The sequence below is a fragment of the Canis lupus genome, chromosome 24 (assembly GCF_011100685.1).
Source record: "Canis lupus familiaris isolate Mischka breed German Shepherd chromosome 24, alternate assembly UU_Cfam_GSD_1.0, whole genome shotgun sequence".
Taxonomy (NCBI): domain Eukaryota; kingdom Metazoa; phylum Chordata; class Mammalia; order Carnivora; family Canidae; genus Canis; species Canis lupus.
The window spans coordinates 482,291-494,899 of NC_049245.1; the positions used below are offsets into that span (position 1 = coordinate 482,291).

Here is a 12,609-nt window from a genome sequence, read left to right on the forward strand (position 1 = left end):
CTCCAGACCTCTGGAAGGGGTTGTTAAACCCAATCATAAAGGAATCCCTCCTCAGATTTGCAGTAGGGAATGGAATCAGACCTCACCTCCATCGTTTGTACTCAGAGACTAACTGATTCCCTGGTAGTGGGTCACCAAGCTAGACAAAGTCAAAGGGGCTTCCACTTGAGGCCAAAAAAAAAAATTGGACATATTCATCTCTTACCACCACCTAATAAGAAACCAGGAAACAAAATAAGCAGAGAGGCATGCATGGGGAAACCACATTGGTAACACCAGCATGAGCCATTTATCTCTTCACAGAGAAAGGTGGCGATGATGGGGAGGGGGAGTACTCCAGAACCCCCTAAGCATCCACACACTGCTTCTTCATCATGATGAATTCACCATTCCAGGGGAGTGCTCCGACCAAAAAACTGCATATTACTTTCTGAAAAAGACCACAACCACAACAAAATCAGTAATCCCAGAAAATAGAGAGAAAAAAATGTCCTGTTGCTAGGTATCAGTTTAGGAATATGCTGGAGGATGAGTCATCATCCATCAGTGAGTGCTCCTAGGAATCTACTAGACCTTTAAAGCCATCAGCATATACCTGGAGGGGTGTCTATTCCCATAAGAACAAAGACAATCACCATGCTTTGCTGGGAGATCAGATGTAAACTTGATTTTATTAGTAATTCTCTTTGATGTTTTCTACAATGTAAATAAAGGAATTCTATGTCATATATAAGCTTATGTATGTTATCTTAATAATTAAATAATGCCTTTTGTTCTAATAGCAAGAGCAATTCAGTGGGTTCTAGGGTTCTACCATCTTTTATTTCAAAGAGTCCTTCTCTCCATTTCATTTTTTAAAATAATAAATTTATTTTTTATTGGTGTTCAATTTGCCATCATACAGAATAACACCCAGTGCTCATCCCATCAAGTGCCCCCCTCAGTGCCCATCACCCAGTCACCCCCACCACCCGCCCTCCTCCCCTTCCACCACCCCTAGTTCATTTCCCAGAGTTAGGAGTCTTTATGTTCTGTCTCCATTTCTGATATTTCCCACACATTTCTTCTCCCTTCCCTTATATTCCCTTTCACTATTATTTATAATCCCCAAATGAATGAGAACATACACTGTTTGTCCTTCTCCTATTGACTTACTTCACTCAGCATAATACCCTCCAGTTCCATCCACCTTGAAGCAAATGGTGGGTATTTGTCGTTTCTAATGGCTGAGGAATATTCCATTGTATACATAAACCACATCTTCTTTATCCATTCATCTTTCGATGGACACTGAGGCTCCTTCCACAGTTTGGCTATTGTGGACATTGCTGCTAGAAACATCAGGGTGCAGGCATCCCGACGTTTCATTGCATGTGCATCTTTGGGTAAATCCCCAACAGTGCAATTGCTGGGTCATAGGGCAGGTCTATTTTTAACTCTTTGAGGAACCTCCACACAGTTTTCCAGAGTGGCTGCACCGTTTCACATTCCCACCAACAGTGTAAGAGGGTTCCCTTTTCTCCGCATCCTCTCCAACATTTGTGGTTTCCTGCCTTGTGTCCCCATCCATTTCAAAATACTATTGAAATGGCAAATGAAATATTCTGTGTGTGTGATAGGTGGATGGATGGATTGTTAGATAGATAGGTAGCTAGATAGGCAGATTATACATTGATAGCAGTCCTGCCAAAACAACAAAAAGCATCTTAAATAATTGTTAACATTGAGGTACTCCCAGGAGCTATTAGGAGTCAGAGAAAAAGAAGCCTGGTCTCTGCTTAGTATTGGATACACACAAAAGAGGAATATGTAGGCCTCTTTCTCCCAGAAACCCACATAAAAAAACACCAAGTCAAGATGGTTTTATAGGCAAATTACACCAAACCTTGGGAACCCAAAGCTCCTGTGGTCTCTCAACTGATCCAGAGGACACACAAAAAAGATGGGAAGTCTTCATTCTCATTGTACCAGACTAGAAAAATCCTGAAACCAAAATACAACTGAGGGAGCACTTGATGGGATATATACACAAAAAAAGACTCCTAACTCTGGGAAACGAACTAGGGGTGGTGAAAGGGGAGGAGGGTGGGGGGTGGGGTGACTGGGTGGTGGGCACTGAGGGGGGCACTTGACAGGATGAGCACTGGGTGTTATTCTGTATGTTGGCAAATTGAACACCAATAAAAAATAAATTTATTAAAAAAATAAATTAAACTTACCTGAAACAAAAATCCTCAAAAAAAAAAAAAAAAAAAAACACTAGCAAGTTAAAGGCGGTGGCACATTAAATAATTTCTGTCCCTATGGCAATGTTTCAGAGACATTCCTAGTGATCTGAAAAGTGTAGGGTGTCTGCACCTGGAAATTCACATGCGGTAGGTCTGGGATGAGGCCATGGAATGTGTGTGTGTGTGTGTGTGTGGTTTCACCACATGATCCAAATGATTCTTTTTTTCTTAAGATTTTATTTTTAAGTAATCTCTACACCCAACACAGGGCTTGAATCCACAACCTTGAGATCAAGTTATATGTTCCACCGACTAAGCCAGCAAGGTACCTCTGATTCATAAAATTAGGGAAGTTTAAGAGTGTTTAATGTAAATAAAATAAAAATTCCTAAATTTAAAAAGTGGCATATTGGATTTCACCATATTCTAAAAGACAAGGGCAGACATAATCCATTGTGCTCCTCCTTCCTACGCTGGGCTCAACACAATGGCTCCCACAAGGAAAACTGGAAAGAGAAGGGGCTATTCTGCCATTAGTGAGGTACCAGAGAATACACCATCTATGTTCACAGCACATCTGTGGAGGAGCCTTCAAGAAGTGTTCCCTGAGGGCACTCAGGGAGAACATGAAAGAGATGGATGTGCATGTTGACACCAGGCTCAACATTGCTATCTGGGTCAAAGGAGTCAGGAAAGTCCCATGCCATATCTGCGTGCAGTTGTCTCAAAGATGTAAAAGATGGTGATACATCTTGTACATTGGTTAACTGTGTACTTGTTGCCACTTTGAGCAGCTTGCCATCAGTCATTGTGGATGAGAACTACCTAGCCAGCAATCCAAGCAGTAAAATCCCCCTCAAAAAACAGACCATATTCCAGATACGTAAGAATGACACAATGTTAGTGAATGTCTTACTTTATTTCACTAATGAGTCAAAGCAGAACACTTATTCAAGTATCCTTGGTAGATGCTGAAAGAATAATTGGTAGGAGAAATGTTCTTAATTAAAAAAATAACTCTTGGGAAAAGGAATTGGAGGAATCCCAGAAATCAGCACTTGATATAATGTTTAATAATTGGTTATATGTATTGAAAACACTGTCGTCAAAGCTGAGAATAAGAAACATTGTCCAGCATTATTACTTTTCAGCTTTATTCTACAGATTTCAAAAGAAAAAGCAAAGCAGTTTTCATTATTGATAAGTGTGTAATTTAAAACATGCACCTTAAAATTTGGGATGGTCCATGGAAACCTTAGATGCAATATGTGAGCTCCTTGAGGACAATTCTCAATTCTCTTTAAGCTTTTCTACAGACAGGTAAAAAGTAACAACTTTTCTATAATCCCAGTGGGCCCAGTAGAAAATACAAATGTGAACCAACCATACTTCTACTAACAGTAAAAGATAAACAAAAGTAACATAAAAGCCATATAGCATGAAGACATGCTCTCTGCTTAAATGTCTGTCCTGAGGCATATCTGCTATTAACTAGACACAATCAGATTTGTAAAGTTTGAGCATACAGAGGCAGTTTTAGTGAAACATAATAGAAGTGCACTTTGTTAATTGGCCCTCACAATTTCCTGTGCCATGGCTACATGAAGCAGTGGTTCTTGAAGTATGATCCTACAGCCAGCAGCGAGAGCAGCAGCAATAGCTAGGAACTTGTTAAGAATGCAAATTTTTGGATCCTACTCCAGATCTACTGAATCCAAAGCTGTGCAGGTAGGATCTGGCCATCTGGGTTTATCAAGGCTTCCAGGTAATTCTGATGCTTGCTCACATAAAGAACCACTGGTGTAAAAAAAAGCAAAGACACACCTCTCAGGTAAACCTGCAGAAAGCCTTCACCTCAGATTAAACACTTCAATGAATCTGGGCTTCTCCCCACCTCTGAGACCAGAAATACAGGCTTGAGGCTAAAAGTCCCTGGGCCAGGTCAGCCCTTTGGTGGGGGACATTTGGGATCTTCCATGACCTTCCTGGAAATCATGGCCAAGCCTGGCAAAAATCAACTATAATTCTGGGGGATGGAAATACCCTCTGGCCTAGTCACTGCTTAATCTCAGCACCCAAAATACCACCTGGTGGTAAGTTTGGATGAGTTGCTGAGTGGATGGATAAGTTTCTGTTTGTGTCTTCACAAGGATGAGCAACTCTGGTGCCAGGAATGGCTGGGTTGTTTATTTGGATCCGAGAGAACAGACATATGTGTTGTCAAGTTTTCCTGCACCAAGAGGCCAGAGTTGATGAGAGTGATCCTGAAAGCATTCTGTCCCTAGGATGAGGGGTGGGGAAAGACTCAGAGGGGTTCAATGCATTCCATTGTTTTCTACCTTCTGCTCTAAAAGCCCATTTCTGGGGCAAATCTTTGGGAGTGATCAAAACTTCAGAGGAGGATACAGGCACCTCATGTTCTTTTTGAGGTTCAGAGTAGCCAAGACCATCACAGAATATTGGTCACCTACCTTTTCCAGTTTAGAGCTCTCTTGAATGACACAGTTTTCACTACTGTTTGAAAACTTTCTGCAATTGCTGCGGGCAATTTCAACATCAATAAAGTATTCCAAATGATCTGTGACCTGTCAATTAGCAATGGTACAATTTTATTCAAAACACTTTTATTTTACTTTTTTAAAGTTTTAGCCAAAAAAAAAACCCCTAAAAAACACTCACCCCTTCATCCTCTCTCCCTACCACCTACTCCCTATCCCCTCTCTCCAAAATATCTTTAGAGGAAGACCTACAACATCCTACCTGGTTCTCTCTGTATACTGATAATAGTAAGACCCTGGAAACTACTACCTGGAGCTGTATACTCAGGGAAAATTCTCCTTTCCAGTGTGAGGCTCCAGTGAAGGTGAGACTTTGTATTTCCATTTTTTTTCCCCAAAGTCCAGAGCATTCTGCATGCTCCATAAAAGATCAGAGGGGAAAAAAAGGATCAGAGGGAAGGATGAGGTCACCAGAACCATTGGCTCCCCTGGGCTGGAGATGTTATAGGTTCACATGGGTCAGAAGTGAGGACAGGCCCTGTGTCCACAATGGATGCTCCTTCCTTATTCCTTTCCCACTCTCTCTACACCTCAGAGTCTGTTATCTGGTGAAATCTCCTGCTTTGGAGGGCTTCCCCACCAACTTAGCAAGCAGTTCTTAAAGGGGCCATGCTGGCTAAAATTTGTCTTGCTGTTCTCTGTTGAGTGTTTAGCAGTAGGTCTACAGCAAGGCTTTAGTAGTCCTGAACTCATGAATGGCTGAGTGTACTTAAGGCTACTCATGATGTCCATTTAAATGAGCTTTCATCTGGTTTTAATAGATTACAGCAGGAGACAAAAGGAGTATCTTTCCTCATTGCTATCTTCAAGGCTTTAATAAGATTGGATTATATTTTAGCTACATTCTAAGGAATTAACAAGGTGACTCTGACTTGCCATGGGGAGAAGCTGGTTGACATTAAGAAGGGATTGGCAGAGCTGGCCTTGGGTTTGAGAGTTAAGTTGGGAACCTGAAAAATTCCATAGAGGCAAACCCAGACAGCCACAGGACTTTGCATCAGTCCTAATACTTGCTAATGCTTACTGAGTGCTTGCTCTTTGCCTGACACTGTTCCTGGGGCTTGGCACACAATAACTTAACCCACACAGCAACCCTCTGCTGTGAGGCCATCACTCCCATTGTTTTTAGTAGGGAAATAGGGCAGAGGAACTAAGTGACCATCCATCTAGCAGGCAAGACCTGGAGTTCCAACAGAGGTGCCCAGCACTAAACTCGCATCCCAAAGCACCATGATCCACCCCTTCCACATGGCAGAAAAGGGCTACTATGTGTCATTTCCAGGGAAACACAAACCTGAACTGAGCGGAGCCAAGGCCATTGGTTCCATGGACACCTTCATGGAACCCTCACAATCCTTTCTAAAAATAACCAGAATGACAGTTTTAAAACCCCAATCCAATTACGTGGATCCCAAGAACTCCCTGACCTAATGTTTATCTGGCTTCTCAGTATTCCTTTTTTTTTTTTTTTTTTGCTTCTCAGTATTCCTAACATAGAATAGAAAGTTTTGGGGCAGCCCGAGTGGCTCAGCAGTTTAGTGCTGCCTTCAGCCCAGGGTCTGACCCTAGAGACCCAGGATGGAGTCCCACGTCAGGCTCCCTACATGGAGCCTGCTTCTGTCTCTACCACTCTCTCTCTCTCTCTCTCTCTCTCTCTGTCTCTCTCTCTTATTAATAAATAAAATCTTTAAAAAAGAAAAAGAAAAAGTTTTGCCCACAATCTTCAAGGCCCTTCATGATCTGATCCATGAGCACCTCTCAAGCTAGTCACACAGCCTCCTTTGAGTTGCCAAATGGGCCATGCTTCTTCCCAGTGGCAGCTTGCTATACCCAGTTGCTCTTCCCAACCCCATGCAGCCCTCCCATCATCTTTTCCAGGAGATGCTGTGAGTGATACTCATGTCCTTTGCTCTTCCCAAACACACTGCCACTTCCTGGCTGTCCCTGCCTGGGGCTTCCTGACCAGCAGGAGCCAAGAGCAGCTCTTAGCCAACAATGGATGGGAGTTGATGGGTAAGCAACTGAGCTTCCCTCTTGCAGTGTGGCTAAACTCTGAGGAAGGCTATGTACCCTTTTCCTGAGGCTCCAGGGAGGCCCATAGTGGTCACCTGCACAGTAACTCACTGCCCTGCCCTGTCTCCCTTCTCTTCCAGCCCCCTGGTGCTTACTGGGATGGCCTCCCAAGTAAACTACTAGCACTAGGATCTGATGTGGGAAACCTAAACAAAAATACTTCCCACCAGCATCCATCACCTCCTAGTCTGCCTTCAGGTTTAGCCACCAACATTACTCCCTAGAGAGGTGGTTCTTACTCTTGACTCATATTGGGATCACCTAGAAAGCTTTAACACCTACTGAGACCTAGGTCCCATCTAGAGATCCTCATTTAATTGGTGCCAGTGAGACCAGTGCAGTAGGACATATACAAGCTCCTCAGGTGAGAGCCTGTCCGAAGAAGACTTTCCTGACCTCTGGGCCCCTAGGTACCATGCCAGCAGGCTAGAATCCCCAGTTCTCATTCTGGGTTTGGCACTATTTCTTTCTGATAAGACTGCTGGCTCCCTAGAAATGTGATTATTTCTGTCCATCTCACTGCCTCATCTGCAGCAGCCTGCATAGAAGCTGCTTGGGAGAAACTTGCTGAGTATGGTGCTACTTGGGTACCAAAGAATGACAACTACAAAGGGGTTGGGGGAAGGTACAAGAGCTGGAATCCATTCCCCTATTTCAAAGTGCTGTAGGAGTTCCCCAGGTGGATTGAACAGTATGCCCAGTCATAAACAGAGTGCCATCAGCACGATATACTGGAAATATGGACTGATGGCTCATAAGGTTCCAAAGGGACAAGGTCATAAGTGCCGACATGTGCATTGGCTCAGCTCCTTCAAATGGAACACTATATGGAGAAAATAAAAACTGAAGTAAATCCTGCTAAAAATGACCTCTCTGCTGAGTATCTTTACAATTCATTCCAAGTTTCATTGTGGAATTATAAGCCACACTACCAACCCGCCAACTGAGGATGGTACAGTCAGCTGAATTCCAGCTCTGGGGGCTTTTTCTCGACCATGACAGGCAGGGACACGTGTTGCAAGCTTCAGAGAGCATTATCCTCAATGGAATCCAACTAAGCAATGCTTCCTAGCATTGGGCCATGCTTGGGCTTGTGAGAAGGGATACATTTTTATGAACATAAAATCAGAATGTCTTCACTTCCACTAAATAAATGTTGGAGTCAAAGAATTATAGGCTAGGAGTAGGGACTTTATTACCTACACATTAAATAGCAACATGTCTCTTTTCAACCCCACAATCCACATTATGTGGATTTTCAGCCCCACAATCCACATTATGTGGCTAGATTGAAATGTTGCCCATGGCAGCATTATTGCAAAATATTCATGACACTCAATTTATCTCCCAATTATAGAAAATACAAATCATGAACGTTAGATTTACAGTTTGGAGTTTAAACAAGTTAATACACATAAAGAACTTAGAACAACAGTGCAAGAATATATAGAAAGTGCAGTGATGTCATAGTGACATGCAAGTGTGTAGGTCCTTAAGCACTCACATAATGGGTCTTTTGTATATCATTGTTTTTCTCCCATGCCCACTCTTTCAGTCCAGCTTCAATCTGTGCCACCATATGCACACATGCATAGTGAGAGAGAACACCTTTACCTGCATCTGGACTTGTATTGTCTTGACCACTTGGAAGAGGTACTTATCCTCACTCTCTTTGTTGTATTCTTGCATGGCAAACCACAGGCACTGCTTCACGTTGGCATTTGAGGCATTGATTACTTTTAATTCCCTCAACACCTTTGCTTTATTCTTGTTTAGGTCTGTGCTGGCCACCAGGGCCCCGAAAATGGTGAACAGAAGCAAGCAGGACCCCCAGGACCTAGTCATGGTCCCTCGGTCTGGGACACAAGTAATTCTCCTTGTCCTCCCAGGCTGGAGCTGCAGGTGGGGTGGGATATCTGTGGCCACTTCAGGTCCAAAGATCTTACAATAACATCAGCCCAGCTGGATTCAAGAAAGAGCCATTAGGTTCACTCCTTAGGACTACCCCTGTCTCTAAAGAAGTCAACCTGCAAGAAGCCAATTAAAGAGTCCTGCTACCAGCCTTCCACCCTCCATCTCCTCCCTCACCATGTGAAGTTCCAGGAAGAACACTTAGACCCAGGTATGCCAGCACCTACCCCACATACCTCACTATCCACTCCTATCTCTGCCCTTCAGGCCTATAAGATGTGACTCTGAAATGGTGCTGCCCCAAGTTTTCTTGGCTCTGGCTCCCTGGGGACTCTCCAACCTGAGGTACCTGCTGGCTGCCTCCACCTCTTATGCAGCTTACTGTGGCCCACACCCTAACCCGTGATTCTCCTGGGTCTCCAGCTCTCAGTTTGTGCCTAAGCCCTGGTAAGGGGCCTCCTTCACTCCTGACCTCTGCTCTCTGTCCATGCCCCTGCAAGGAGAGCATACTTTGTGATGTAATCCAGCCACTGTGACACAGCTTATAGTCAGCTCACACACAGCAGGCAAACTGTGAGGGCTGCCCAGAGGTCTCTTGCCCACCTGTGCAGTGACCCAGTTTCCTAAATGTTTGGCCTCTGTACCCCTTCTGTTTGGGCCGATAGCATTTCCCTCTGCTGTCCTGCCAGGGTAAGGGTCACCCAGCCAACCTGTTGCCCAAGCTTGTGCCTTAGTGGGAGGGGGCACATGCATCTCCTGAACTCTCAGAGATTCTACTTCTCTGTGAAAATTCCAAGTTGATGTCAAGCAAGTTCCCAAAGGGGCAGATAGATGGGCATTGGTTCTAGGGCCAGAAGACTGATGGACTCTTGACCATAACATGTGGCAATGTATAGGAAACAATATGCAGGCATAAATCTGCCTGGCAGGTTGTAAAACATTGCATTGTGAAACACCATATTGTATTTTGAGGGATGTTTTGTTTGCTTGTCATTTATAGCTATTACAAACAGTAGTGTAGTAGATAATATTTTTCCAATATCTTTGTGAAATTACACAGGTATTTCTGTATAGTAAAAGACTAGATGGAAAATTGATGCAAAAGCTTTACCCAAATTAAATTTATTATATATTGCCCAATTGTTAATTGTGTACTAATAATGTATTAACGATTTTCAGATTTTGCTACATTTTAAAGGCACTTGGGGAGTTTTAAGCCAAGTTTTAAGCCACTCCTAACTCTGGGAAACAAAGGGTTGCAGAAGGGAAGGTGGGCGGGGGGTTGGGGTAACTGGGTGATGGGCACTGAGGAGGACACTTGATGGGATGAAGCACTGGGTTATACTATATGTTGGCAAATTGAACTTCAATTTTAAAAAAAAGAAGTACCTAGGCCACTCCCACTAATAAAATCAATGTTGGGGGCAGCCCGGGTGGCTCAGCAGTTTAGCACCGCCTTTTACCCATGGTGAGATCCTGGAGACCCCGGATCGAGTCCCCTGTCAGGCTCCCTGCATGGAGCCTGCTTCTCCCTCTGCCTGTGTCTTTGCCTCTCTCTTTCTTCTGTGTCTCTCATGAATAAATGAATAGAATCTTTTTTAAAAAATTAAAAGAAATTAAAAAAAAATTAAAAGAAATAAAATCAATGTTGGAAGAAAGTCCAATGATGAGGAAGCCATTCCAGGCTTCCAGTACACAGCCAGGTCTGGGAACCAGTGTATTGTATTTGTGCCTCTGTGTATCCATGCACATGTGAGTCAAGAGGCAAAACACTAAATATTATTCTATTCTTCACAAATAAATATATTTATTAAAAAATGCAAAGGCATTTTGATCACACTTTGTGCGCACTCATATCTTCAACCATATCTCTAATAGCCTCTCCCACCTCACCAAAGACTAAGCAGTACCCTGCCTCCCCACCCAGGCCCAGCTTCCTTAGCAGGGCTTCATGACCCCTCACCTTCACCTCAGCCACCTGCAAGTCCCAATACAAAAGTCACTGCTTCCACCCAAGTCTAAGATGTCTCCACCACCCGTTCATAGTTACTACTAACTGCCCCCAGCTACTCCCACCTACCTCACCTACTTCTAGCTACTCACAGCTACTCTCACTTACTCCCATATACTCTTACCTACTCCCAGCTACTCCTGCATTCCCTCACCCATTCCCAATTACTGCTCTCTATTCAAGCTGCCCTACTGTCACCTACTCCCAGCTCTTCCTAGCTACACCTGCCTATTCTTACCTACTAAGAATTCCAGAATGGAAATAGATTCCAAATAGATCAGAATCGGGGGTCCTTGGCAAGATGGCGGAAGAGTAGGGTCCCCAAGTCACCTGTCCCCGCCAACTTACCTAGATAACTTTCAAAGCATCCTGAAAACCTATTAATTCAGTCTGAGATTTAAAGAGAGAACAGCTGTAATGCTACAGTGAGAAGATTTCGCACGTCTATCAAGGTAGGAAGATGGGGGAAAAATAAAGAACTAAAAAAGCATCCAAGGGGGAGGGACCCTGCGAGGAGCCAGGCTAAGGTCATGTGGTGAGTGCCCCCAGGACAGGAAAGCCCAAGCCCAGAGCAGCAGGAGCATTACCAACCTTCCCGGCAGAAAGGCGCTCACAGGGAGCTCAGGCAGGATCCCAAGAGGGGCAGAGATGCCCTCAAGCTCCCAGGGGCACTAACAGAGGAACTGTGCACCGGGGGAGAGCGTGCCATACACCTCGGGCCGAGCTCCCTAAAGGGCTGCAGCCCACGCCCTGCGGGGCCCAGGAGCAGCTTGGGGAGCTCAGGCGGTGGCTCCACCCGGAGGGGGCTGCGCAACTTCAGGAGCGCAATTCCAGCGGTGCAGGCCCCGGAGCCCATGGGGCTCAGGGACACAGCCCAAGATCCAGCACTCCCCTCGGGACACGCAGAGGTGGAGAGGGCACAGGACAGCAAGGACGCTCCTGCCACTGGGCAGCCCCGAGTTGTGCAGATCTGTGTCCCCGCGCCTGGAGCATCCAGGCCCCTGCAGACTGAGAGCTGCGGTAGTCACTGCGGGAGCTGACTCCAGAGTTGGAGAGCTGGCCGCTGCCACTGTTGATGTTCCTCCTGGTGTCACCTTGTACCTGGGACTGAGCAGGGGCCTCACAGGATAAACAGCTCCCACTGAGAGGTGCACCTGGTAGGGGGCTGGGCAGCTTCCCCAGGGCAACACACCTGAGAATCAACACAGAAGGACCTTCCCCCAGAAGACCAGCTAGAAGGACAGGGGAAAAGCAAGTTATTGACCAATCAGCACTGGAAAGTTCCAGGGGAAGACAAGGGATTTACAGTATACAGAATCAGAGGATATTCCCCCTTTTTTTTATTTTCTGTTTGCTCCCCCCTTCTTTTCTTTCTACTTCTTTTTATTTTCTCTTCTCTCTTTTTCTCCATTTTCCAGTACAACTAGTCTTTAGACACTCTGCACTGAAGAAAATGACTAGCAGGAAAAATTCACCTCAAAAGAAAGAAACAGTCCTCTCTCCCAGACTTACAAAATTTGGATTATACTTCAAGTCAGAAAGCCAATTCAGAAGCACAATTATAAAGCTACTGGGGCTCTAGAAAAAGTCATAAAAGACTCAAGATACTTTATGACTGCATAATTTAGATCTAATCAGGCAGAAATTAAAAGTCAATTAAATGAGATGCAATCCAAACTAGAGGTCCTAATGACGAGGGTTAATGAGGTAGAAGAATGAGTGACAAAGAACAACTTGAGGCAAGAAAGGAAACTGTGGTAAAAAGAGAAAAACAGGGTTAACGAGGTGGAAGAACAAGTGAGTGACATAGAAGACAAGTTGATGGCAA

At 44.5% G+C, this 12,609-nt stretch overlaps 1 protein-coding gene across 2 annotated transcripts; it reads right to left on the reverse strand.

Moving 5' to 3' along the window:
- Nucleotides 1-235: 235 nt before the first annotated feature.
- Nucleotides 236-9,273, reverse strand: CST8 (cystatin 8). 2 transcript variants are annotated; one of them, XM_038571402.1, is made up of 4 exons: nt 9,120-9,273; nt 8,474-8,821; nt 4,700-4,813; nt 236-430 (listed from the first exon to the last, which is right to left on the reverse strand). In XM_038571402.1, the coding sequence occupies exons 2-4, from the start codon at nt 8,702-8,704 to the stop codon at nt 347-349; spliced, it is 429 nt and encodes a 142-aa protein (XP_038427330.1). In that variant the 5' UTR covers nt 8,705-8,821; nt 9,120-9,273; the 3' UTR covers nt 236-346. The 2 variants fall into 2 exon arrangements, with proteins under 2 accessions (XP_038427330.1, XP_038427329.1); XM_038571401.1 differs by having other exon boundaries at nt 9,007-9,263.
- Between the last annotated feature and the right edge of the window lie 3,336 nt (nt 9,274-12,609).